At 35.1% G+C, this 27,702-nt stretch overlaps 1 protein-coding gene across 2 annotated transcripts; it reads left to right on the top strand.

The window, feature by feature from the left end:
• Positions 1–119: 119 nt before the first annotated feature.
• Positions 120–27,076, top strand: LOC111217822 (kinesin-like protein KIF2A). 2 transcript variants are annotated; one of them, XM_022739802.1, is made up of 21 exons: positions 120–266; positions 1,204–1,298; positions 1,882–2,001; positions 2,910–2,964; positions 4,278–4,403; positions 5,330–5,430; positions 5,882–5,977; positions 6,284–6,338; positions 6,432–6,594; positions 6,678–6,768; positions 7,631–7,694; positions 7,774–7,865; positions 8,089–8,231; positions 8,339–8,543; positions 9,312–9,422; positions 9,520–9,587; positions 9,770–9,859; positions 10,846–10,990; positions 11,733–11,834; positions 24,992–25,127; positions 26,180–27,076. In XM_022739802.1, exons 1-21 carry the CDS (start codon positions 206–208, stop codon positions 26,263–26,265), a joined length of 2,205 nt encoding a protein of 734 aa, XP_022595523.1. In that variant the 5' UTR covers positions 120–205; the 3' UTR covers positions 26,266–27,076. The 2 variants fall into 2 exon arrangements, with proteins under 2 accessions (XP_022595523.1, XP_022595524.1); XM_022739803.1 differs by lacking the exon at positions 9,770–9,859.
• Positions 27,077–27,702: the final 626 nt, after the last annotated feature.

Here is a 27,702-nt window from a genome sequence, read left to right as displayed (position 1 = left end):
CGCAGCGGCTGCCTCTCCTCTCCTCTCCTCTCCTCTCCTATGACTGACCGATAGTGACCTCAGTTTCTGCAGCAGCACACTCAACTTGCGCTGGCCCTGCCACACACACATACACACGCATACACACACACACATTTCACATACACATACACAAACACACACACACACACACATACACACAACAAACCCCCACGCTGCGGGAGAGATGGCGGGGATTTTCGGGAAGATCTTCGTGGGGATTTACGTGGAGATAAAGCGGAGCGACGGTACGTCCACACACAGACACAGACGCCGCTCTCCATCCGGCTGGTCCGGATGAGCGGAGCTAACGTTACCGCTCACCGCAGCGGGGTGTTTCTGCTAGCTAGCATGCTGCTACATCATCGTCCTCTCCGCGGCGGTTTTAACCGTTAAAACCAAACGAGTGACGCGTTAACGGCAGAAAATGTGTGTGTGTGTGTGTTGGGGAGGGGGGGGTTTCTGCCACGCCGTTGTCGTCTTGTCAGTCACACAGACACACACAGGTCCACCGGGCGGGTCCGTCCACCTGTGCGGCTGTGACTGAGTCCAGCCACCACAAAAAAAAGAAAAAAGAGCCACCTGCCCTGCTCTGCTGTGCCGGGTCTCCTCCGCTCACCTCTGCGGCACGGCGCCTGTAGAGCATGAGAGGGACCCTGCACTGCATCACCCAGCAGTGGCCTGTGAATCCCGGGCTGATGGATGGATGGATGGGTGGATGGATGGATGACTGCATGGGGGCCTCTCCCCTCTTGACTGCATCTCAGCTCACTGGCACAAAAAAAAAAAAAAAACAGCCTTTCTTTTTTATTGTTATTTTTATTTTAAAAGTCATTTTCTGCTGCAAATGTGTGATTTTGTTTTTTTAACGACTGACTAGCTGCTAAAAATGCTGTTAACAGCCTGTAAAATGCAGCTGTTGAAGTTCATCATCCTCCCTCATGAGCCACACCCATTAGCATCTTATTTTAGTGTTTATATTGTGACTGGAGACAGGAGGTGCTGACATCTTTGCATGCTTAAATCTAGTTAGATTCTGAGTTAATTCTGAGTTAGAGATACTGTGAGTTTGCTTCGTGGCTCATTGCATGTGAGTCCAGGCTCATACTGTATACATCCTATAGGTGCTGAGGCTGAGCAGGCCGAGCATCTCTTTACCTCCTCTCTCTGTACCTCCTGCTGCAGGACGAATACACCAGGCGATGGTCACATCACTGCACGAGGACAATGAGAGTGTGACGGTGGAGTGGATCGAGAACGGGGACACCAAAGGGAAAGAGGTACAGCTGCACTTTCTGCCTCTAAGCCTCCAAGAAAAAAAAATCCTCTTATGAATTTATTCTACACAGTTTAAAAAGTGTCTGGAGATTAATTTGTGTGACACCAAAACAAAACACCCACCCAGCCCACAAACATCCAACAGATACATATTGTGAAAAAGGACAAAAAGAAGTAAAATCATTCACATTAAAAGCGATTTGTCCCATTTTCAGAGCAGAAAAAAAGGTTGCCAGGTCTTAGAAAACTTTCTTGTTGATCCAACAGTTGTAGTTTGAGGTGTGGCAGAACACAGGACCCCGTCTGAATAAAAAGCTGCAGCCACGTCACAAAACATCAGATCAGCTGCACGACCGTCCTGCAGATTTACCAATACACGTGATTTCCACATGAATAATTTCAGATGTCTGATCCAAAGCAAACACACCGAGCAGCCGCCTGGAACGGCCAGTTGTCGGCTTGGTAACAGAGCAGTGTTGGATCATAGTGGGTCGAGGAAAATGTATCAGAACCACATGCTAACGTTTGTTTACTCGTGCTGTTACTCCTGCAGTTCCTCATCTCTGTCTCTGGTTTCTGCCTCAGATCGACCTGGAGAGCATCTTCGCCCTGAATCCAGATGTTGCTCCCGATGAAGAGATACCACAGAGTCCTGAGGCTCCTCTCCCTCCCTCTAACGTTGCCAAAACCAGCAAAGTTACCAAGGTCTGCTCCTCACCACCAGCTAATCAGTTAATCAGCGATCAATCACACATGCCAGCAAATCAGATCTGAGATTTCTTGTTAGCCGAGGTATAAAAAGGTTAAAGTTCCTGTAAGGGCAAAGAAAGGTCGTTTCTATTCATCGAATCATCTGCCAATAACTTTCTTAATTAAACGTTTTGTCCTTTAAATGTCAGAATTTAATGAAAAATGTTCGTCACATTTTCCTGGAGCCAAAACTGACATATTCAGATTCACATCAGTTTCATCCAGTCAACAGTCCAGAACCAGAAGATCTGCAGTTTAAAATGATATTAAACAAAGAAATCTTCACATTTGAGAAGCTGGAGCCAGTAAATATTCAGCATCTTGGCTCTAAAGATTAAAGCTCTGTGATTAATCGACTATCAGAATCGATCATTTGTTTTCAGTTTGTTTCCACGAGCTGAAGCGGCTGTGAGCTCTGTAAAAGTTATTACGGTAAATTTACAAAACGACAGATTATTAAATTGATTAATAGATAATTGTAATTTCACTATTAGAGATGGAAGAGTAATTACAGATTTGATCACACGAGGCCACTTGCAGAGAAGACTTAGTATAAATCATCATTGAGTTTTCTCTTTAAACTGTAAGTAAACATGTTTTTCAAATGTGTCTCAGCTCATTTTCTCTGACCTAGATTCTGTATTTTAAGTAAAGTCCAGTGGTTTCACTGTTAATGCACTTACAGGCGGTTTTAACGCACTTTTACAACAGGAACAACAATTATCCGATGTGACGGATATCTACTGTCGCACACGAATCCCCTTTAATCTTGTCTTCTTCACAGACACTGGTTTGTGAACTCGGTCTAATTTTAACTCCTTTACAGTTTCATTTTCTTTTCTTTTTTTGCTTTTTATTTTCAGACCAGACGGATCACGGCGATACCGAAGGCGGAGAACGCTCCACGGGAGAATCGAGGTATGTTTGACACCTAGAAACGCACTGACCCACAAAGACAAAGTCTGAGGTGACTCACTCCACCTGTTGCTTTTAAAGTGACGCGTAACTTCCTAACTGCATGTGAGACGCTTGTACACCAACACTATTTTTAGTCTTGTGCATATTTTAATCCGTTATCAGACACTGAAGCCCGAAAATAATACATCCAAAAATAAAAAAAGCTTACCGTTCTTCAACCGGTTTGATTACAGTCACAACCCTGGTCTCCTTTGAAAGGGAACTCTTTTAAATATCACAACTAAAAAGTGAGTAAAGAATGAGTGAAAGAGAACCTCTAACAGAACCTTTGCTGTGGAAAACAGTTTTTATTTGCTCTCCTGTTAATAAGTCTGAGCCAGTTCTGTGTCAACAGCTGATGCAGTGAAATGTGGATCTGCTTTGCACAGAGAGAATCAGGAGACTTTCAAACAACGTGTTATGTGTCAGGGTCGTGTGAAGACTGAGTCCAGTCCAGATAAAACACACCTGCAGTGTATTTTACATGGTTAATTACAATGATCTATAGTTAAGTTTAATGCATAAACCTCCTTCTTTATCAAGCTTTGACCTGGAGTCAAAGGTTCAGGTTTATTGTTTCTAATAGTTGTAATGAAAACTGAGGCTGCAACTCAATGATTTACATTATCAGATATAAAAATTAGTTACTGATTCATTTTCTGTCATGGAAAGAGAATAAGATGAAAACCAGATCATGCACTTTATTATTTATTATTATTTGAATCCCCCCATGATTTGACTTATTTATGCATGTATATGTCTGCATGTATATATGTATATATATGTATGTATATGTGTATGTGTGTATATGTAGGTTTATATTACTTTGTATGTAATTTATTTATTTATGTCATATTTTTATTTTTTTATTTTTTCTTTCGTTCTTCTTTTCATTGTTTGTATATTTTTACTTTGTGTACATTACTCAACTTATTTTGATTCTTGTCTCTAATCACTTCAACTTAAATGTATAACTCGATATTTAAAGTTATGTTTCTTAAGTTTTATTTTTAATTTTACAGACACCTTTGTTGTTATGTGAGGTGGGAGGGAGGGAGGGAGGGAGGGTCTTAATGACTGTTTAAATGTTCTGTTTACTCTGTGAATTTAAAATGTACAAAAACTAATAAACAAAATATTGAAAAAAAATCAACTCCTTGATTAATTGACAAATAGTTTCAGGCCTAAATAAAATCCAAACTATCTGCCAAGTGCAAAATCTGTTTGTTTTCTTGCACAAAGTGAGTGATTATCCTGGACTGTGTGCTCCTCAGCTGCAGCAGTGGGAACCACCCGGGCCCGTCCCAGCCAGCACAGCCAAGCCGCCGAGCCCCCTCCGCCCGCCATCGCTCCCCAGCCGGCGCTCACCCAGGCCCAGATCCAGCAGCAGCAGCAGAACGGTAACACACAGTCCGTCTCTGTGGCAGACGTAACTCAAGTCCACGTGCGTCGGTTTTGTGTCTCTGTTGTTGTCTTGTGGTGGAAGGCGTGTCGTCGAGGCCGCGACCCGAGCCGGTGATGTCACGCTCCCACACAGCTGTGAGTGTGTGACGGCCTCAAAGGCTCTTTCACTGCTTCTCACTGAAGCTTTGGATTCTGGGTTTCAGCTCATACTGCAGCGCTTGTTTTAGTCTTCTGCTGTGGCGGTTGGAATTAGCATAAATGTGGAAAATAAAATCAGATATTAAAGATACATGAAAGGATTAGTTTAAAGTTTTTACTGTCAAGAAAAAGGTGTATTGATCCTAACAAGCCCTGTCTGTGTATCCAAGACCCGAAACTATTAAACACCAGCAGCAGAAGAAGCTTTCAGACGCTCTGTCACAATAAAATCCCTGCATTCAAAACTGTACTTGTATAAAAGGATGTAAGTATTATCAGAACTTAAAGTATCAGAGGGAGACGTTCTCATTGTGCAGACCGGATCCTGTCAGTGTTATTATGTATTATTGATTTGTTGTGTCTAATTCATTCAAGGATAAGTAGCGTTTTAATGTTGTAGCTGTTTGAGAGTCTTTAGAAACTACAGCTGTCAGATAAACATGGTGGAGTAAAGACGCCAGTGCTTCCCTCTCACATGTAATTATAAAGTAGTAAAATGAAAACACTTTAGTAAATGTACTTAGTTACTAAATGTAGATTAATCCGCCGCTGAAAATAGTCCCCAACAAATGTTCTGTTTCCTGAACTACAGTGTCCAGCTGTTTCAGGGAATCACGGAGCCTGTTTTTTAAAAAAAAATCAAACGATATATTTGTGATGAGTTTATGAAAAATGTAATTGGTCAATTTGGCTGAATGAGGTTGTTTGGCTCCTCCCCTTCCAGCGCGGAGGAAATCCAACTGTGTGAAGGAGGTGGAGAAACTGCAGGAGAAACGAGAGAAGAGACGACTTCAGCAGCAGGAGCTCAGAGAGAAGAGAGCTCAGGTGAGACAGCTGTGAACACCTGAGTGTTGTACCAGGCTGCATTAGTTTTATCCAGGTCCATGTAATAACTGTACAGTTCTACACATGGTATAATAATATCATTTTTTCTGTTTCTCTGGATGTTTCATTAAACCACGGCTGCAGATCTTGTGAAAAGCATGAATGATTAATCATAGTTTGGAAAAAGGATTTGACTTTATAATGAAATAAAAACCATTCGAGTCTTTTCTTTGAGGAGCTGGAAACTTTCCTGAGATATTTTTTAAGAACACAATCACTTCCTGCAGATTGTTGTGTCGTGTTTTCATGTTGGAAACCTGCTGCTACTTTGAAGTGGCATTTTGTTTTAGAGAGGAGAGAAAGAGACGGAGAGTGTTGCACTGACTGACTGTCTGACTTTCTGGGAGGATGTTTCATCTGACACTGTCATCTGTTTTCTGTCCCGCTGCAGGAGGTGGACGTCAATTTACCAAACTATGAGATCATGTGTATGATCAGAGACTTCAGAGCCAGTCTGGACTACAGGCCTTTAACCACCAACGACCTGGTGAGTCTGGATGACGATCAAGTCGACATGTTATTTCATATACCTGCATCAGACGTGTTGAGTTTGTGGTGGAGTTTTCTAACACTGTTCAGCCAAACATTGTTGAAACTCACATGAACTTATTTAACATTTTATATCAGAGCCTAAAGTTTCCGAATAAACCAAATATGTCAGATTGAATTTTGGGGAAACATGTAGAATATTTGCAGCCATAAAAAACATATTCCACTTCAGTGAAGGAAGGACTGAAAGCTAGACACGAGTATAAACAATGATTTCTCTTTTGTTTATGTGTTGATGTTTCAGATCGAGGAGCACAGGATATGTGTGTGTGTACGTGCGCGTCCCCTCAATAAAAAAGGTAAGAGTAGCTTCATACTGTTGGTGTTCAGAGCTGTTTTCTTTCTCACACACATTAATCACACAAATTCCTCCTGTGTGTTTGTGTGAGTAGAGGTGTCGGTGAAGGATCTGGACGTGATCACCATTCCCAGCAAGGACGTGGTCATGGTCCACGAGCCCAAGCAGAAGGTCGACCTGACGCGTTACCTGGAGAACCAGACTTTCCGATTCGACTACGCCTTCGACGAGAACTCCACCAACGAGATGGTTTACAGGTAACGTGTTTTCTTCCCCCCCCGCGCCGCACCGATCTGAGGAGAAATCCTGCCGCCAAAGCTAAACGCCGCTCCGCCCGCAGGTTCACCGCTCAGCCGCTGGTCGAGACCATTTTCGAGAGGGGGATGGCGACCTGCTTCGCATACGGACAAACTGGAAGTGGGAAAACACATGTGAGCTTTTTGTTTTCAGTATATTCTCATATGACAGAGAAATCATTAGTGCAGACAAACTATCAAACAAAAAAGAAATTATTAATAAATGCAAAACAATATTAGATCCCACATGAAACCACAGGCTTCCCAGCTGATTATAATATTAATATACACGTCCATCCATAAGAGTAAAAAAACTAAAGAGAAAATAATAATAATTTCATGTAATTGAAGTGAAAAAGTTTTCCAGATTTTGTAAAATTTTCTTGTTTCTTCAAAAGTTTAATTATTTTTTGAGTTAAAAACAGTTTTAATGTTTGTTTGGTTTCATTTTCAAATACAAACAAAGGCTTAGAACGGATTTGGATTTATTGATATGAAATTTTGTTTTTAAGTTTATTATTATTCTTATTTTCAAATATGTTTTATTGAGCCAAAGAAAATCATACATACGCTGAATTGTTGTACCAGTGCTCGTTTTCATAGTAGAAAAGAATTATAAGATAATATTAATAAACATTTATAAAAACATATGATATGTCGGTATAAGGATTGTCATTGGGATTTGAAAATTAATTCAAGGGGAACAAGTGAAAGAAAAGTGAAATAAGGAAATAAAAAAACAATTAAATGTTTACATTAAGTGAAAATTGATTAAAAAATAAATGTGTACGTGCTGAAAAAGAGAAAAGATTCGTCTGAATGTAAAAGTAGAAGCACAACTCAGAGGAGGTTGTCCAGGAGTTGTAGTTTTCTACCTTGATCTTCCCTCTTAGATTTAATTTCTTAAAGCTCTAGTTTAAGACGTTTGACACAAATGTCTTTAGAGTTTATGTTTTTATTTCCCGCCTCCTGTCCTGACTGTCGAATCTCCTCGCAGACGATGGGCGGAGACTTTTCAGGAAAGAACCAGGACTGCTCTAAAGGGATCTACGCTCTGTCCGGTCAGTTTCCTCTTCACCTCCGTCTCCACCGCTGCTTTCTGACATCTGACTGAGTGTCTGTTCTTCTCTCCCTCTGCAGCCAGAGACGTTTTTCTCATGTTGAAGAAGCCAAACTACAAGAAGTTGGATCTGCAAGTCTTTGCCACGTTTTTTGAGATTTACAGCGGGAAGGTGAGCGTCGCGTCACATGATTAGTCATTTATTGAGTTTGTAGCTAACACTTAACCTTAAATTCCTATGATTTATCATTCATAAGCAGCATGATAAATAGTTTATAACACGTTATAATGTAGGTGTTTGCAGGTGTAAGGATGTTTTTATGTGTTAAACAACAGAAAAGCGCAGTAAATGATGTGAGCTGCTTCAGTAGGTGAATGTGTGTTTGCACTCGCAGGTGTTCGATCTACTAAACCGTAAAGCCAAGTTACGGGTCCTGGAGGACGGGAAGCAGCAGGTGCAGGTGGTGGGGCTGCAGGAGCGGGAGGTGAAGTGCACGGAGGACGTCCTCAAACTCATCGAAGTGGGAAACAGCTGCAGGTAAAAAAACGCAGGAGATGATCAGAAGCGAGAGCAGCTGAACGAACGTTAGAAATACTCCTGAAAAATGAATCTTTGTGCTTCTTTTTGTCTGCGCCTCCCTTCAGGACGTCTGGACAGACCTCGGCCAACGCTCACTCCTCTCGGAGCCACGCCGTGTTTCAGATCATCCTGCGTCGACGGGGGAAGATGCACGGGAAGTTTTCCCTCATCGACCTGGCGGGGAACGAGAGAGGGGCGGACACATCCAGCGCTGACCGCCAGACTCGCCTCGAAGGAGCCGAGATCAACAAGAGCCTGCTGGCACTCAAGGTCTCCCTTCAGTCCTTAACGTTTCCTGAGCATCGATGCTCCATTTCATCAACAGTCAAGGATTTTCATGTTGTTGACGTTTTTTTAGCCTCAAAACATGAGTTTGAAATTTGTTCTGACAGGTTTCTGGAAACATCACAGATTTAACATCCGTCCTTGAATCTATGAAATCACATTAAATAGAGACAGTAATGAAAATATGCAAAGTCTTGCTTAATGTGAAAATAGATTTTTCTGTCCTTGAGATATCGGCAGCGCACACCCGAGAGATCATTATCAATCAATCAATCAATCAATCAATCAGACTTTATTTGTGGAGCACTTTTCATACAAAGAATGCAAACAACAGCTGAAAATCTATTTATTTAACTTGGCTTTTAATTCATTCTCTCACTTTTCCTACTGGTTTCTGTTTTTATTTTTCATTTACATATTTTATCATCTGCTGCCTTTCCATTGTCAATTCTGTTCTCCCTTAGTTTATCGAACTATTGATTCATTGTTTAACGTATAAAATGTCAAGAAATGGTGAAAAATAACTGTAAAAAATTGTGACTTCTTCAAGATTCTTGTTTTGTCCAACCAACAGTCACAATATACAAAGTTTTTTTTATTTTATTTAATATGATACGAACAGTAAAAAAAAATCCTCACATTTGAGAAGCTGGAGCCAGTGAATATTTGGAGTTTTTTTTCTTGATAAATGATGGATAAACTTTTATCAACAAAGTCTGTGCGTTCAGAAACCGACACCTTGTCTCTGTGCAGGAGTGCATTCGAGCCCTGGGCCGAAACAAACCCCACACTCCCTTCAGAGCCAGCAAGTTGACCCAAGTGCTGAGGGACTCCTTCATAGGAGAAAACTCCAGAACATGCATGGTGAGAAAGCCAATGGCGCGACCACATGTATTACCGCGCCGTGAACCAGCCGAGGATGATGTCTCCATAAGTGCTGATCTAATGTCTCCCTGTGCAGATCGCCACCATCTCTCCTGGAATGGCGTCTTGTGAAAACACCCTGAACACGCTGCGATACGCCAACAGGTAAAACAGACTCTCTCCACACTCGGGGTTTTTTACTTCTGCTTTAACTTCAGTAAAAAGATCTGAGGACTTTTCCCACCGCCGTCCTCTCCTGTCTCTTTTTCTTGGTGATGTGTGTGTGTGTGTGTGTGTGTGTGTGTGTGTTTGTGTGTCTCTCTCTCTCTCTCCCACCATGTTTCCAGGGTGAAGGAGTTTGGGATAAGTCCCTCAGACATTCCCTTCACCCAGAGCGGGGGAGGAGGGGGTCGCTCTGAGCTCTCTCCGACTTATGAGTACGATCACTTTACATCATCCTCACAGTTTGTCTTCACGTGGTGTTAAATCCTCATTATTAACCCATTAATAACCATTTTTCTGTCACTTCCTGTCCACTCAGAAGTTACCCAGTCAAAACATATTGCAGATCAAGGATGAAACTGATTTTCTAGATTTTTGTAATTGTCAACAAACCTCATGAAAAGAACCAAAACCAACAACCAAGTCTTCTGTGTGAATCCAAAGCCTGATATACTGTGTATTATTCCTCTGAGCTTCATGAACACATCAGTGAGCCACAGTGCTGCTCTGGGTGACATCACCACAAACACACACACTGTAGTTTAATAATCGTCCCCGACAAATGAACCATTTCCTTCTGTTTGACCGAAGATCGTTATAAACTACAGCTGTTCCTAGCTGTTGAGGAAATGACGTCAGGAACCAATGAGCTCGGATTTGAGAGCCACAGACAGGAAGTGTTGAGAGACAAATCAACACATGTTGGTTTTGGTCTTTTCATGGGATTTATTGACAATAAATAAAATATAGAAAGTCACCAGGCTTATTCTTTTACTGCAGGCCGGATTTAAAGTCGCCCTTCATTCGATCAATGTGCATAATGATGCAACTGCAACTTTCATATCGTTATTTGATCCATTTTTAATACAGAAATATATATATTTAATCCCAGTGTTAGTAGAAGAGGGAACTTCTGCGTTTTGTCATATTCTTTTGTTAATTTTCTCCACCATCCATTCATTTGTTGAAGTCAATATTTTATTTTTTTCAGGCTTCATTTCCCTAAAAACCTGCATGAAGTCTGTGACGTTCATCAGTTTCTTCATCACCACACTGATGCTCCACAGTTTCCCCTCCTCTCCCTGCATGCGGAGCGTCGCCACATCCACATGTTTGTGTTTATAAACCGCCTGCAGCTATGTGTTGGTCATCAGATACTTGAGCAGTAGTTAGTTAACCAGCAGCACTGTTGTGTTGTCAGGGTGAAGGAGCTCACAGTGGACCCGGCGGCAGCCATGGAGAGCCGTCAGGGGGGACACGTCAACCAGCTGGAGGTGCTGGAGGCTCAGTGGGGAGTCGGCAGCTCTCCACAGAGAGACGACCTGAAGCTGCTCTGTGAACAGAACGTAAGATTCACTCACACGTGTTCACGTTGGTCTTAAAACAACACTCACATTCACACGTGTGCATTTCAACTGGTTCTGCTTCTGTTCATACTGGCCGTTACAGAGAGCCGCGTTGACATTTGTACCTACGCTCAGACCTAAAACTCCGGCCTTTAGTTCAGACATGTTTGTAGTAACACGACAGACGTCTGAACATTAGGCGTTTTTAAACAGCGGGAAGTTGAACAAGTGTTGGTATTTTTTATGGATGTGGAGGAAACCAAACTGTATTGACGTTAACTACCAGCGCTGCTGCACGTCCACGTTTTCTCAGGAGCTGTAGTTTTGTAGTTTTGGGATCATTTTTATTTACTGCTGGGAAATACTGAAAAATAAATGTGATATAATAATAATAAATAACTCGAGGCCATATCATTTCTATTGGTTTTCCATCATATCTTAATACTGCAGCCAGTCTGATCATTAAACAAGGATTAAACTGGAGTCCAGGTCGTATTAAAAAGCAAATTAAGAGTCTTAAATTTTACCTGGTGAACTTTGCAGAAACTTTCATGAGTCTGAGTTTAACACATCAACTGAGGATCTTTAAAAGTTGTTTAAAAGTTTTTAGTACTTGTATCTTTGTTCCCTCAGACAGGAATATTATCACAAGTGGAGAATTTGGCACTAAAGGAGTCTAAGCTGCGGACCCTCAGGTCACAGGGTCACTGGTTCTAACAGACATGGTCGTGATCTCTTTCAGGAGGAGGAGGTTTCCCCGCAGCTCTTCACTTTCCATGAGGCCGTCTCTCAGCTGGTGGAGATGGAGGAGCAGGTCCTGGAGGATCACAGGGCCGTGTTCCAGGTACGAAACTCTCTCCACAAAGTCCAAGAGCTACACTTCATCTTAGATCCGTCAAATCACAGCCAGTCAGCCCAGATACTGACCCGATGAACTGATCCACATTAAGGAATTTAAATATTTTCTGTTCATTTACTGCGATAAGATCATTCATATGCATTAATCCTCTGCTGCTACTAGTGAGATAGTGGTGAGGAGATGCCTTTAATGCCGTCAACCAAACTTTGACTTTACATTCAGAAATGCCCATACGCAATAATATATGTACATGTACATGTATTGAATTTCCATATATGAATTATATGTACATACAGTGTAGCCTATATATGAAAAATTACATGTAAATCCTGTTAGAAATTGGAACAATATCATGTATTGGCATAAATGTCTAGCTAATAGAAACATGTATTTTAATAATTCTGTTTATATGATGGGTTTATTTTATGGACATGTTACCTAAATATCTGTCCATCCCAAAGCCTGTCAGTATGTATTGATTATATAAATATAAGAGATATATGTGTATGGTTTCATTTCTTAAGAAATTATTAAGAAGGTCATATACAAACATGAAATTTTAATAACCTGTTGTTAAAATAAAGTTGCATTAAACTCATAGCTTCATATATCCAGACTATATATATATGTCATAATAATATATCCTCTTACAGATGGCACATATGGTATTATCACTCTTGATAGAGAGACAAATATAGTAAAGCTATTCTATGCCGTTTTTTGTCGTTTTTATGCCTTACTATACTATGACATTTTTTTGACATTTTATGCTTTACTATGCTATGACAATTTTATGCCTTACTATACTATGATGTTTTTTGACATTTTTATGACTTACTATACTATAACGTTTTTTGACATTTTATGCCTTACTATACTATGACGTTTTTTGACATTTTTTATGCCTTACTATACTATGACATTTTTGTACCTTACTATACTATGACATTTTTTGACATTTTTATGCCTTACTATGCTATGACGTTTTTTGACATTTTTTATGCCTTACTATACTATGATGTTTTTTGACATTTTTTATGCCTTACTATACTATGACATTTTTATACCTTACTATACTATGACGTTTTTTGACATTTTTATGCCTTACTATACTATGACATTTTTATACCTTACTATACTATGACATTTTTTGACATTTGTATGCCTTACTATACTATGACGTTTTTATGCCTTACTATACTATGATGTTTTTTGACATTTTTTATGCCTTACTATACTATGACGTTTTATGCCTTACTATACTATGACGTTTTATGCCTTACTATACTATGACGTTTTATGCCTTACTATACTATGACGTTTTATGCCTTACTATACTATGACGTTTTATGCCTTACTATACTATGACGTTTTATGCCTTACTATACTATGACGTTTTATGCCTTACTATACTATGACGTTTTATGCCTTACTATACTATGACGTTTTATGCCTTACTATACTATGACGTTTTATGCCTTACTATACTATGACGTTTTATGCCTTACTATACTATGACGTTTTATGCCTTACTATACTATGACGTTTTATGCCTTACTATACTATGACGTTTTATGCCTTACTATACTATGACGTTTTATGCCTTACTATACTATGACGTTTTATGCCTTACTATACTATGACGTTTTATGCCTTACTATACTATGACGTTTTATGCCTTACTATACTATGACGTTTTATGCCTTACTATACTATGACGTTTTATGCCTTACTATACTATGACGTTTTATGCCTTACTATACTATGACGTTTTATGCCTTACTATACTATGACGTTTTATGCCTTACTATACTATGACGTTTTATGCCTTACTATACTATGACGTTTTATGCCTTACTATACTATGACGTTTTATGCCTTACTATACTATGACGTTTTATGCCTTACTATACTATGACGTTTTATGCCTTACTATACTATGACGTTTTATGCCTTACTATACTATGACGTTTTATGCCTTACTATACTATGACGTTTTATGCCTTACTATACTATGACGTTTTATGCCTTACTATACTATGACGTTTTATGCCTTACTATACTATGACGTTTTATGCCTTACTATACTATGACGTTTTATGCCTTACTATACTATGACGTTTTATGCCTTACTATACTATGACGTTTTATGCCTTACTATACTATGACGTTTTATGCCTTACTATACTATGACGTTTTATGCCTTACTATACTATGACGTTTTATGCCTTACTATACTATGACGTTTTATGCCTTACTATACTATGACGTTTTATGCCTTACTATACTATGACGTTTTATGCCTTACTATACTATGACGTTTTATGCCTTACTATACTATGACGTTTTATGCCTTACTATACTATGACGTTTTATGCCTTACTATACTATGACGTTTTATGCCTTACTATACTATGACGTTTTATGCCTTACTATACTATGACGTTTTATGCCTTACTATACTATGACGTTTTATGCCTTACTATACTATGACGTTTTATGCCTTACTATACTATGACGTTTTATGCCTTACTATACTATGACGTTTTTATGCCTTACTATACTATGACATTTTTATGCCTTACTATACTATGACGTTCTTTGACATTTTTATGCCTTACTATACTATCACATTTTTTGATATTTTATGCCTTACTATACTGTTTTTTCACATTTTTAGACCTTACTATACTATGACGTTTTATGCCTTACTACACTATGACATTTTTTCCAATTTTTATGCCTTACTATACTATGACGTTCTTTGACATTTTTATGCCTTACTATACTATCACATTTTTTGATATTTTATGCCTTACTATACTGTAACATTTTTATGCCTTACTATACTATGACGTTTTATGCCTTACTACACTATGACATTTTTTCCAATTTTTATGCCTTACTATACTATGACGTTCTTTGACATTTTTATGCCTTACTATACTATCACATTTTTTGATATTTTATGCCTTACTATACTGTAACATTTTTATGCCTTACTATACTATGACGTTTTATGCCTTACTACACTATGACATTTTTTCCAATTTTTATGCCTTACTATACTATGACGTTCTTTGACATTTTTATGCCTTACTATACTATCACATTTTTTGATATTTTATGCCTTACTATACTGTAACATTTTTATGCCTTACTATACTATGACGTTTTATGCCTTACTACACTATGACATTTTTTCCAATTTTTATGCCTTACTATACTATGACGTTCTTTGACATTTTTATGCCTTACTATACTATCACATTTTTTGATATTTTATGCCTTACTATACTGTAACATTTTTATGCCTTACTATACTATGACGTTTTATGCCTTACTACACTATGACATTTTTTCCAATTTTTATGCCTTACTATACTATGACGTTCTTTGACATTTTTATGCCTTACTATACTATCACATTTTTTGATATTTTATGCCTTACTATACTGTAACATTTTTATGCCTTACTATACTATGACGTTTTATGCCTTACTACACTATGACATTTTTTCCAATTTTTATGCCTTACTATACTATGACGTTCTTTGACATTTTTATGCCTTACTATACTATCACATTTTTTGATATTTTATGCCTTACTATACTGTAACATTTTTATGCCTTACTATACTATGACGTTTTATGCCTTACTACACTATGACATTTTTTCCAATTTTTATGCCTTACTATACTATGACGTTCTTTGACATTTTTATGCCTTACTATACTATCACATTTTTTGATATTTTATGCCTTACTATACTGTAACATTTTTATGCCTTACTATACTATGACGTTTTATGCCTTACTACACTATGACATTTTTTCCAATTTTTATGCCTTACTATACTATGACGTTCTTTGACATTTTTATGCCTTACTATACTATCACATTTTTTGATATTTTATGCCTTACTATACTGTAACATTTTTATGCCTTACTATACTATGACGTTTTATGCCTTACTACACTATGACATTTTTTCCAATTTTTATGCCTTACTATACTATGACGTTCTTTGACATTTTTATGCCTTACTATACTATCACATTTTTTGATATTTTATGCCTTACTATACTGTAACATTTTTATGCCTTACTATACTATGACGTTTTATGCCTTACTACACTATGACATTTTTTCCAATTTTTATGCCTTACTATACTATGACGTTCTTTGACATTTTTATGCCTTACTATACTATCACATTTTTTGATATTTTATGCCTTACTATACTGTAACATTTTTATGCCTTACTATACTATGACGTTTTATGCCTTACTACACTATGACATTTTTTCCAATTTTTATGCCTTACTATACTATGACGTTCTTTGACATTTTTATGCCTTACTATACTATCACATTTTTTGATATTTTATGCCTTACTATACTGTAACATTTTTATGCCTTACTATACTATGACGTTTTATGCCTTACTACACTATGACATTTTTTCCAATTTTTATGCCTTACTATACTATGACGTTCTTTGACATTTTTATGCCTTACTATACTATCACATTTTTTGATATTTTATGCCTTACTATACTGTAACATTTTTATGCCTTACTATACTATGACGTTTTATGCCTTACTACACTATGACATTTTTTCCAATTTTTATGCCTTACTATACTATGACGTTCTTTGACATTTTTATGCCTTACTATACTATCACATTTTTTGATATTTTATGCCTTACTATACTGTAACATTTTTATGCCTTACTATACTATGACGTTTTATGCCTTACTACACTATGACATTTTTTCCAATTTTTATGCCTTACTATACTATGACGTTCTTTGACATTTTTATGCCTTACTATACTATCACATTTTTTGATATTTTATGCCTTACTATACTGTAACATTTTTATGCCTTACTATACTATGACGTTTTATGCCTTACTACACTATGACATTTTTTCCAATTTTTATGCCTTACTATACTATGACGTTCTTTGACATTTTTATGCCTTACTATACTATCACATTTTTTGATATTTTATGCCTTACTATACTGTAACATTTTTATGCCTTACTATACTATGACGTTTTATGCCTTACTACACTATGACATTTTTTCCAATTTTTATGCCTTACTATACTATGACGTTCTTTGACATTTTTATGCCTTACTATACTATCACATTTTTTGATATTTTATGCCTTACTATACTGTAACATTTTTATGCCTTACTATACTATGACGTTTTATGCCTTACTACACTATGACATTTTTTCCAATTTTTATGCCTTACTATACTATGACGTTCTTTGACATTTTTATGCCTTACTATACTATCACATTTTTTGATATTTTATGCCTTACTATACTGTAACATTTTTATGCCTTACTATACTATGACGTTTTATGCCTTACTACACTATGACATTTTTTCCAATTTTTATGCCTTACTATACTATGACGTTCTTTGACATTTTTATGCCTTACTATACTATCACATTTTTTGATATTTTATGCCTTACTATACTGTAACATTTTTATGCCTTACTATACTATGACGTTTTATGCCTTACTACACTATGACATTTTTTCCAATTTTTATGCCTTACTATACTATGACGTTCTTTGACATTTTTATGCCTTACTATACTATCACATTTTTTGATATTTTATGCCTTACTATACTGTAACATTTTTATGCCTTACTATACTATGACGTTTTATGCCTTACTACACTATGACATTTTTTCCAATTTTTATGCCTTACTATACTATGACGTTCTTTGACATTTTTATGCCTTACTATACTATCACATTTTTTGATATTTTATGCCTTACTATACTGTAACATTTTTATGCCTTACTATACTATGACGTTTTATGCCTTACTACACTATGACATTTTTTCCAATTTTTATGCCTTACTATACTATGACGTTCTTTGACATTTTTATGCCTTACTATACTATCACATTTTTTGATATTTTATGCCTTACTATACTGTAACATTTTTATGCCTTACTATACTATGACGTTTTATGCCTTACTACACTATGACATTTTTTCCAATTTTTATGCCTTACTATACTATGACGTTCTTTGACATTTTTATGCCTTACTATACTATCACATTTTTTGATATTTTATGCCTTACTATACTGTAACATTTTTATGCCTTACTATACTATGACGTTTTATGCCTTACTACACTATGACATTTTTTCCAATTTTTATGCCTTACTATACTATGACGTTCTTTGACATTTTTATGCCTTACTATACTATCACATTTTTTGATATTTTATGCCTTACTATACTGTAACATTTTTATGCCTTACTATACTATGACGTTTTATGCCTTACTACACTATGACATTTTTTCCAATTTTTATGCCTTACTATACTATGACGTTCTTTGACATTTTTATGCCTTACTATACTATCACATTTTTTGATATTTTATGCCTTACTATACTGTAACATTTTTATGCCTTACTATACTATGACGTTTTATGCCTTACTACACTATGACATTTTTTCCAATTTTTATGCCTTACTATACTATGACGTTCTTTGACATTTTTATGCCTTACTATACTATCACATTTTTTGATATTTTATGCCTTACTATACTGTAACATTTTTATGCCTTACTATACTATGACGTTTTATGCCTTACTACACTATGACATTTTTTCCAATTTTTATGCCTTACTATACTATGACGTTCTTTGACATTTTTATGCCTTACTATACTATCACATTTTTTGATATTTTATGCCTTACTATACTGTAACATTTTTATGCCTTACTATACTATGACGTTTTTATGCCTTACTATACTATGATGTTTTTTGACATTTTATGCCTTACTATACTGTGACTGTTTTGATGTTTAGATGCTGTACTATAATATAACGTTTTTTGGATTTGCATGCCTTACTTTACTATGATGTTTTTTTGACATTTTTATGAATTTTTCACGTTCCCTGCTGAAGTTCAAGGATATAGGGAAGTAACAGAAACCAGACAAAAGAAAAAGATACAGGGAAACAGATTCAGCAAAAATAAAGGATTTTATTCACAAATAAGTAAAAACTACAAGGAAAACCCGACAGTGGATAACTCATTGGAAAACTAAAACTGCACCAAAACCAAGATGACCCAAATTAACAACAACCACAAATTAAGAGTGTTGATGGGCTTCAACACTAAAGCCCTGAGCAGCTATCTTTGGGAGAACAGTCACACAGCTTGTCAACCACCAAATGGCCCACTTTATCTTTTGCTCCTTATTGACAAATCAGGGGAGCTGTGCCGAGTCACCTGCTGGAGAAAAGAGGGCGGGCAAAGGGGAACACACACACCACAACACATAACAGACATACTATACTGACTTTTTTTGACAATTTCATGCCTTACAATACTATGCCGTTTTTATGCCTTACTACGTTTTTTGAGATTTTTATGCATAAAAACATCATAGTATAGTAAGGTATAAAGATATCATAGTATATTAAGGCCCTAAAGTGAAAAAAACAACAAATTATACTATGGCAAAAAAAAAGTGAAAAAACAACATAGTATAGTATGGCAAAAAACACAGAAAAAAGTGAAAAAATGGAATAGTATATTAAGACAAAAACATCAAAAAACATCCTAGTATAGTATAGTATGGCAAAAAACACAGAAAAAATGGAATAGTATATTAAAGCATAAAAACATCAAAAAACATCCTAGTATAGTAAGGTATAAAGAGATCATAGTATATTAAGGCCCCAAAGTGAAAAAAACAACACACTATACTATGGCAAAAAAGTGAAAAAACGACATAGTATAGTATGGCAAAAAACACAGAAAAAAGTGAAAAAATGGAATAGTATATTAAGGCATAAAAACATCCTAGTATATTAAGGCCCTAAAGTGAAAAAAACAACACACTATAATATGGCAAAAAAGTGAAAAAACGACATAGTATAGTATGGCAAAAAACACAGAAAAAAGTGAAAAAATTAAATAGCATATTAAGGCATAAAAACATCAAAAAACATCCTAGCATAGTAAGGTATAAGGAGATCATAGTATATTAAGGCCCCAAAGTGAAAAAAACAACACACTATACTATGGCAAAAAAGTGAAAAAACGACATAGTATAGTATGGCAAAAAACACAGAAAAAAGTGAAAAAATGGAATCGTATAGTAAGGTATAAAGAGATCATAGTATATTAAGGCCCTAAAGTGAAAAAAACAACATACTATGCTATGGCAAAAAAAGTGAAAAAATTAAATAGCATATTAAGGCATAAAAACATCAAAAAACATCCTAGTATAGTAAGGTATAAAGAGATCATAGTATATTAAGGCCCTAAAGTGAAAAAAACAACACACTATACTATGGCAAAAAAAGTGAAAAAACGACATAGTATAGTATGGCAAAAAACACAGAAAAAAGTGAAAAAATGGAATAGTATATTAAGGCATAAAAACATCAAAAAAACATCCTAGTATAGTAAGGTATAAAGAGATCATAGTATATTAAGGCCCTAAAGTGAAAAAAACAACACACTATACTATGGCAAAAAAAGTGAAAAAACGACATAGTATAGTATGGCAAAAAACACAGAAAAAAGTGAAAAAATGGAATAGTATATTAAGGCATAAAAACATCAAAAAAACATCCTAGTATAGTAAGGTATAAAGAGATCATAGTATATTAAGGCCCTAAAGTGAAAAAAACAACACACTATACTATGGCAAAAAAAGTGAAAAAACGACATAGTATAGTATGGCAAAAAACACAGAAAAAAGTGAAAAAATGGAATAGTATATTAAGGCATAAAAACATCAAAAAAACATCCTAGTATAGTAAGGTATAAAGAGATCATAGTATATTAAGGCCCTAAAGTGAAAAAAACAACACACTATACTATGGCAAAAAAAGTGAAAAAACGACATAGTATAGTATGGCAAAAAACACAGAAAAAAGTGAAAAAATGGAATAGTATATTAAGGCATAAAAACATCAAAAAAACATCCTAGTATAGTAAGGTATAAAGAGATCATAGTATATTAAGGCCCTAAAGTGAAAAAAACAACACACTATACTATGGAAAAAAAGTGAAAAAACGACATAGTATAGTATGGCAAAAAACACAGAAAAAAGTGAAAAAATGGAATAGTATATTAAGGCATAAAAACATCAAAAAAACATCCTAGTATAGTAAGGTATAAAGAGATCATAGTATATTAAGGCCCTAAAGTGAAAAAAACAACACACTATACTATGGCAAAAAAAGTGAAAAAACGACATAGTATAGTATGGCAAAAAACACAGAAAAAAGTGAAAAAATGGAATAGTATATTAAGGCATAAAAACATCAAAAAAACATCCTAGTATAGTAAGGTATAAAGAGATCATAGTATATTAAGGCCCTAAAGTGAAAAAAACAACACACTATAATATGGCAAAAAAGTGAAAAAACGACATAGTATAGTATGGCAAAAAACACAGAAAAAAGTGAAAAAATTAAATAGCATATTAAGGCATAAAAACATCAAAAAACATCCTAGCATAGTAAGGTATAAGGAGATCATAGTATATTAAGGCCCCAAAGTGAAAAAAACAACACACTATACTATGGCAAAAAAGTGAAAAAACGACATAGTATAGTATGGCAAAAAACACAGAAAAAAGTGAAAAAATGGAATCGTATATTAAGGCATAAAAACATCAAAAAAACATCCTAGTATAGTAAGGTATAAAGAGATCATAGTATATTAAGGCCCTAAAGTGAAAAAAAACAACATAGTATGGTATGGAAAAAAAAGTGAAAAAATGACACAGTATAGTATGGCAAAAAACACAGAAAAAAGTGAAAAAACAACATAGTATAATAGGGCATAAAAACATCAGAAGACGTCATAGTATAGGTATATTAAGGCCTTAAAAGTAAAAAAAAACTACATACTACAGTATGGCAAAAATAGTGAAAAAACGACATAGTATAGTATGGCAAAAAAAAGTGAAAAAATTAAATAGCATATTAAGGCATAAAAACATCAAAAAACATCCTAGCATAGTAAGGTATAAGGAGATCATAGTATATTAAGGCCCCAAAGTGAAAAAAACAACACACTATACTATGGCAAAAAAGTGAAAAAACGACATAGTATAGTATGGCAAAAAACACAGAAAAAAGTGAAAAAATGGAATCGTATATTAAGGCATAAAAACATCAAAAAAACATCCTAGTATAGTAAGGTATAAAGAGATCATAGTATATTAAGGCCCTAAAGTGAAAAAAACAACATACTATGCTATGGCAAAAAAAGTGAAAAAACGACATAGTATAGTATGGATAAAAATGTCAGAAAAGGTGAAAAAACAACATAGTATAATAGGGCATAAAAACATCAGAAGACGTCATAGTATAGGTATATTAAGGCCTTAAAAGTAAAAAAAAAAAACTACATACTACAGTATGGCAAAAAAAGTGAAAAAATTAAATAGCATATTAAGGCATAAAAACATCAAAAAACATCCTAGCATAGTAAGGTATAAGGAGATCATAGTATATTAAGGCATAAAAACATCAAAAAAACATCCTAGTATAGTAAGGTATAAAGAGATCATAGTATATTAAGGCCCTAAAGTGAAAAAAACAACATACTATGCTATGGCAAAAAAAAGTGAAAAAACGACATAGTATAGTATGGCAAAAAACACAGAAAAAAGTGAAAAAATGGAATCGTATATTAAGGCATAAAAACATCAAAAAAACATCCTAGTATAGTAAGGTATAAAGAGATCATAGTATATTAAGGCCCTAAAGTGAAAAAAACAACATACTATGCTATGGCAAAAAAAGTGAAAAAAACGACATAGTATAGTATGGCAAAAAACACAGAAAAAAGTGAAAAAATTAAATAGCATATTAAGGCATAAAAACATCAAAAAAACATCCTAGTATAGTAAGGTATAAAGAGATCATAGTATATTAAGGCCCTAAAGTGAAAAAAACAACACCACTATACTATGGCAAAAAAAGTGAAAAAACGACATAGTATAAGTATGGCAAAAAACACAGAAAAAAAGTGAAAAAATGGAATCGTATATTAAGGCATAAAACATCAAAAAACATCCTAGTATAGTAAGGTATAAGAGTCATAGTATATTAAGGCCCTAAAGTGGAAAAAACGACATAGTATAGTATGGCAAAAACACAGAAAAAGGTGAAAAAATGGAATCGTATATTAAGGCATAAAAACATCAAAAAAAACATCCTAGTATAGTAAGGTATAAAGAGATCATAGTATATAAGGCCCTAAAGTGAAAAAAAACAACATAACTATGCTATGGCAAAAAAAGTGAAAAACGACATAGTATAGTATGGATAAAAATTCAAGAAAAGGTGAAAAAACAACATAGTATAATAGGGCATAAAAACATCAGAAGACGTCATAGTATAGGTATATTAAGGCCCTTAAAGTAAAAAAAAAAAACTACATACTACAGTATGGCAAAAAAAGTGAAAAAATTAAATAGCAATATTAAGGCATAAAAACATCAAAAAACATCCTAGCATAGTAAGGTATAAGGAGATCATAGTAATTTAAGGCATAAAAACATCAAAAAAACATCCTAGTATAGTAAGGTATAAAGAGATCAATAAGTATATTAAGGCCCTAAAGTGAAAAAAACAACATACTATGCTAGGCAAAAAAAAAGTGAGAAAAACGAGCATAGTAATAGTATGGCAAAAAACACAGAAAAAAGTGAAAAAATGGAATAGTATATTAAGGCATAAAAACATCCTAGTATAGTAAGGTATAAAGAGATCATAGTATATTAAGGCCCTAAAGTGAAAAAAAACAACATAGTATAGTATGGAAAAAAAAGTGAAAAAATGACATAGTATAGTATGGCAAAAAACACAGAAAAAAGTGAAAAAACAACATAGTATAATAGGGCATAAAAACATCAGAAGACGTCATAGTATAGGTATATTAAGGCCTTAAAAGTGAAAAAAAAACTACATACTACAGTATGGCAAAAAAAGTGAAAAAATTAAATAGCATATTAAGGCATAAAGACATCATAGTATATTAAGGCCCTAAAGGTGAAAAAAATTACATAGTATAGTATGGCAAAAAACACAGAAAAAAGTGAAAAAATGGAACAGTATATTAAGGCATAAAAACATCAAAAAACATCATTGTATAGTAAGGTATAAAGACATCATAGTATATTAAGGCCCTAAAGGTGAAAAAACGACATAGTATTGTATGGCAAAAAAAGTGAAAAAATGACATAGTATAGTATGGATAAAAATGTCAGAAAAGGTGAAAAAACAACATAGTATAATAGGGCATAAAAACATCAGAAGATGTCATAGTATAGGTATATTAAGGCCATAAAGGTGAAAAAAACTACATACTACAGTATGGCAAAAAAAGTGAAAAAATTAAATAGCATATTAAGGCATAAAAACATCTAAAAACGTTCTACTATAGTAAGGTATGAAGACATCATAGTATACTAAGGCCCTAAAAGTGAAAAAACAACATACTATACTATGGCAAAAAACTGAAAATACATCAAAAAATGAAATAGCATATAAAGGCATAAAAACATCTAAAAACGTTCTAGTATAGTAAGGTATAAAGACATCACAGTATATTAAGGCCCTAAAGGTGAAAAAACGACATAGTATAATAGGGAATAAAAACATCAGAAGACATTATAGTATAGGTATATTAAGGCCTTAAAAGTGAAAAAACAACAGTATAGTATGGCAAAAAAAGTGAAAAAATGAAATAGTATAATAGGGCATAAAAACATCAGAAGACATCATAGTATAGGTATATTAAGGCTATAAAGTGAAAAAAACTACAGTCTAGTATGGCAAAAAACATTAAAAAAAGTGACATAGTATACTAAGGTATACAGACACCATAGTATCGTAAGGCATAAAAATGTCACAGTATAGTCAGGCATAAAACTTAATAATATAATGAGGCACAAAAATGTCAAAAAATGGCAAAGTCATATTTTTCAACATCTTCTCAGTACATCAAAGTTAGAGCACTCAGCTCTCTTCATCAGTTTGATGTCTGCAGTTTTAAAGTTTGGTGCTGAACTGCATCCCTCTCTCACAGGAGTCGATCCGCTGGCTGGAAGATGAGAAGGTGCTCCTGGAAATGACGGAGGAGGTGGACTATGACGTCGAGTCATATGCAACTCAACTAGAACAAATCCTGGACCAGAAGATTGACATTCTCACTGAGCTGAGAGGTAAAGTCATCTGTCCAGTCACCAGACGTTAAGACGCTTTTAGACTTTAAACTGATCTGATCTCAGTTAGAGGTGTGCAAAAATAAATGAATCGATTCACATTACAGTCGCAATCCTATCTCTACAAATTCAAAATCAATTAATAAATTCCAAAAACATCGATTAATATTTTTCAGCCTTGTGACAGCACTGGTTTACATTTTTTCCTAACATTAGCTCGCCAGCCCTATAGATGACGCCGTGTCGGTTTCCATTCAGATGATACTCCTGCAATAAGAAAGTGCAGTGTGAATGATGGAAAATAAACATAGGAAAAAGTTATTCAACCTGCTCCACCTAATTCAACACATTTCAGATTTTATAACCTTGAAGGTGTATTGATTGGTTTCCAAATGTCAATCATGCATTGAGTAACATGCAAGAAAACATTAACCACCTTAAATGTGACTTCATTTGTAACTAAGTAAATGAAATCATTCAAAACACAAACTACTTGTGTTCATTCACCTGCAGCTTAATGCTACGCTAATCACAACCTGCTATATCCATAGTATCCTCGAATATTACTGAGCCCATGTTCTCAACATGATGAAACTGTTCATGCAGTCAGTCTAACATCTGATCATGTGATCATAGATGACTAATGGATGTTCACTTGTCACCATAAGAACAGTGGTTACGTAACCTTAATAACGAGCCGCAACTTTACTCAACCTTACACAAATAGCACTACACCTCTGAGCATCATATTTGAATTATACAGCACCACATTGCTACTATATAATCTATTACTATTGTTTTTTAATCAGGAATCGAATTGAGCCCAAAAATCGAAATCGAATCAAATCCTGAAATTTTCTGAATCTGAAAAAGTCTCCTGGTCACTTTTATATAAAAATCATGACAGTGATCTCTAACATTTATGTATCAGAGCGATGAAGCCAGCAGTGTCGTGTAAGTCTGAAAGCATCTTTAGAGATTGTAAACACAGTATTTCTTTCTTGATGTTTCAGTCATTGCAGCCTGTGCTGTGATTTCCTCTTGTGTTTCAGATAAAGTCAAGTCCTTCCGCTGTACACTCCAAGAAGAGGAGCAAGCTAGCAAACAAATTACCCCTAAGAGGCCTCGTGCACTTTAGACGCCCATAAAATACGTGATGTTTCACTGTAATATTGACTTGTCCCGAGAAAGGTGAAGGCCTGTCGCCGAGGAGCTCAGCTGTGGTTTTATGACTTACTGTCTCTGTGTGTTTGGTTTGCTCCCTCGACCTCTTTTTGCTGTACAGGCTGCCATCGCTTCCCATCATCCATCCGTCCACCTGTAAAACCAAAGAGCAGACCGTTGATGCTCTCCATTCTCCTGTGAAGTGTATTTACAAGCTTTCTGTATGTGCGCTAAGTCACAAGTGCTTCATTTAAACAACAACAACAAAAAAAAAAAAAGGCAAATAATTATTTGTTTTAAATGAACTTTTATAGATTCAATCATAGCTTATCCTCACCACGGCCAATTTTATAAACAGCTGTTGCCATTTTGTGCAATATCTGGAGGATTCTCTTCCCGTTTGTCCCCTTGTCTCAGCTCAGGGGCGAACAGAGCATGAGCTGAGTTTGTGTGTAAAATGAGCCACTGTGTGTTTGTGTTGATACTGTATGTAATATAGGTTTGACTGAGAGAAAGCCTAAGACACAAAAATAATCGTACATTACATTAACTGACCTGATGAGGGCACTATAATCAAAGACAAAGCAGATGATTTCCAGACAACATTTACACAAAGTGTTTTTTTCATTTGCCATAATAAAGAAATGCTACTTGTTGTTGCTGTACTTCTTTTTATTTATTCCTTAAAATCTCAATCTTTTTAAATGTTTAAATTATGATAGAAGCCTTGAGCTGTTACAGCAGGCAGGTGCTGTGTGACAGTTGTCTCCCAGTTTAGCATTTATAACAGTTGTAAGGACATTTTTATTTATGAACATTATCTGTCAGCAATTATAACCTCTCCTATGAAAATTTTGTTTATTATTTTAACTGTTTTATCATGTTTTCATTCATTATCTGTACATACAGCAGCCTCCACTTAGGGAGTTGGATCTGCTAACAACTACATTAGTGTGATATAAACCATTCATAAACAGTTTATATTTTACCTATGAATGCTAAATAGATAAGTAGAAGTAAACTGCTACCAGACATTTAATGTTTAAAGTTCATACAGTGTTCAGATTCTGAATTAATTAATTTAGTATTTCTTTAAACTTCTGGGGAAAGTTCACTTGTTATTGTTCAATAATTTGCAGAAAAGTGGTGACAATCGTTTGTGCCTTTGTCGAAAGACTTATTGGATAAAACTGGTGTTATTCTACATTTTTTATTATTGTTAACAAATCCCATGAAAAAAAAGAGCAAAACCAACGTGTTAGTTTGTCTCCTAACAGTTTCCAACTTCCCTTCCTCATCTGTGGCACCCAGCCTAAACTTGTTTCTTACTTAAGACATAAATAATTAAAAATATCTCATAAATATATAGTTTCAGATTTTAAAATAAGCTCAGTAATTTTAGTAGTTAATG

This window comes from Seriola dumerili, unplaced genomic scaffold (genome assembly GCF_002260705.1).
Source record: "Seriola dumerili isolate Sdu_G_001 unplaced genomic scaffold, Sdu_1.0 BDQW01000047.1, whole genome shotgun sequence".
NCBI classification, from domain to species: domain Eukaryota; kingdom Metazoa; phylum Chordata; class Actinopteri; order Carangiformes; family Carangidae; genus Seriola; species Seriola dumerili.
Note: the sequence above shows the minus strand (reverse complement) of the source record. Positions and strands in the feature narration are given on the sequence as shown.

Bases quoted from the DNA above. Each gene is read 5' to 3' on its own strand.
- LOC111217822 (XM_022739802.1), top strand. From the start codon at position 206: ATGGCGGGGATTTTCGGGAAGATCTTCGTGGGGATTTACGTGGAGATA. The intron at 1,299-1,881 runs GTACAGCTGCAC...TTTCTGCCTCAG, and splicing joins GGGACACCAAAGGGAAAGAG to ATCGACCTGGAGAGCATCTT. The intron at 4,404-5,329 runs GTAACACACAGT...CTCCCCTTCCAG, and splicing joins CCAGCAGCAGCAGCAGAACG to CGCGGAGGAAATCCAACTGT.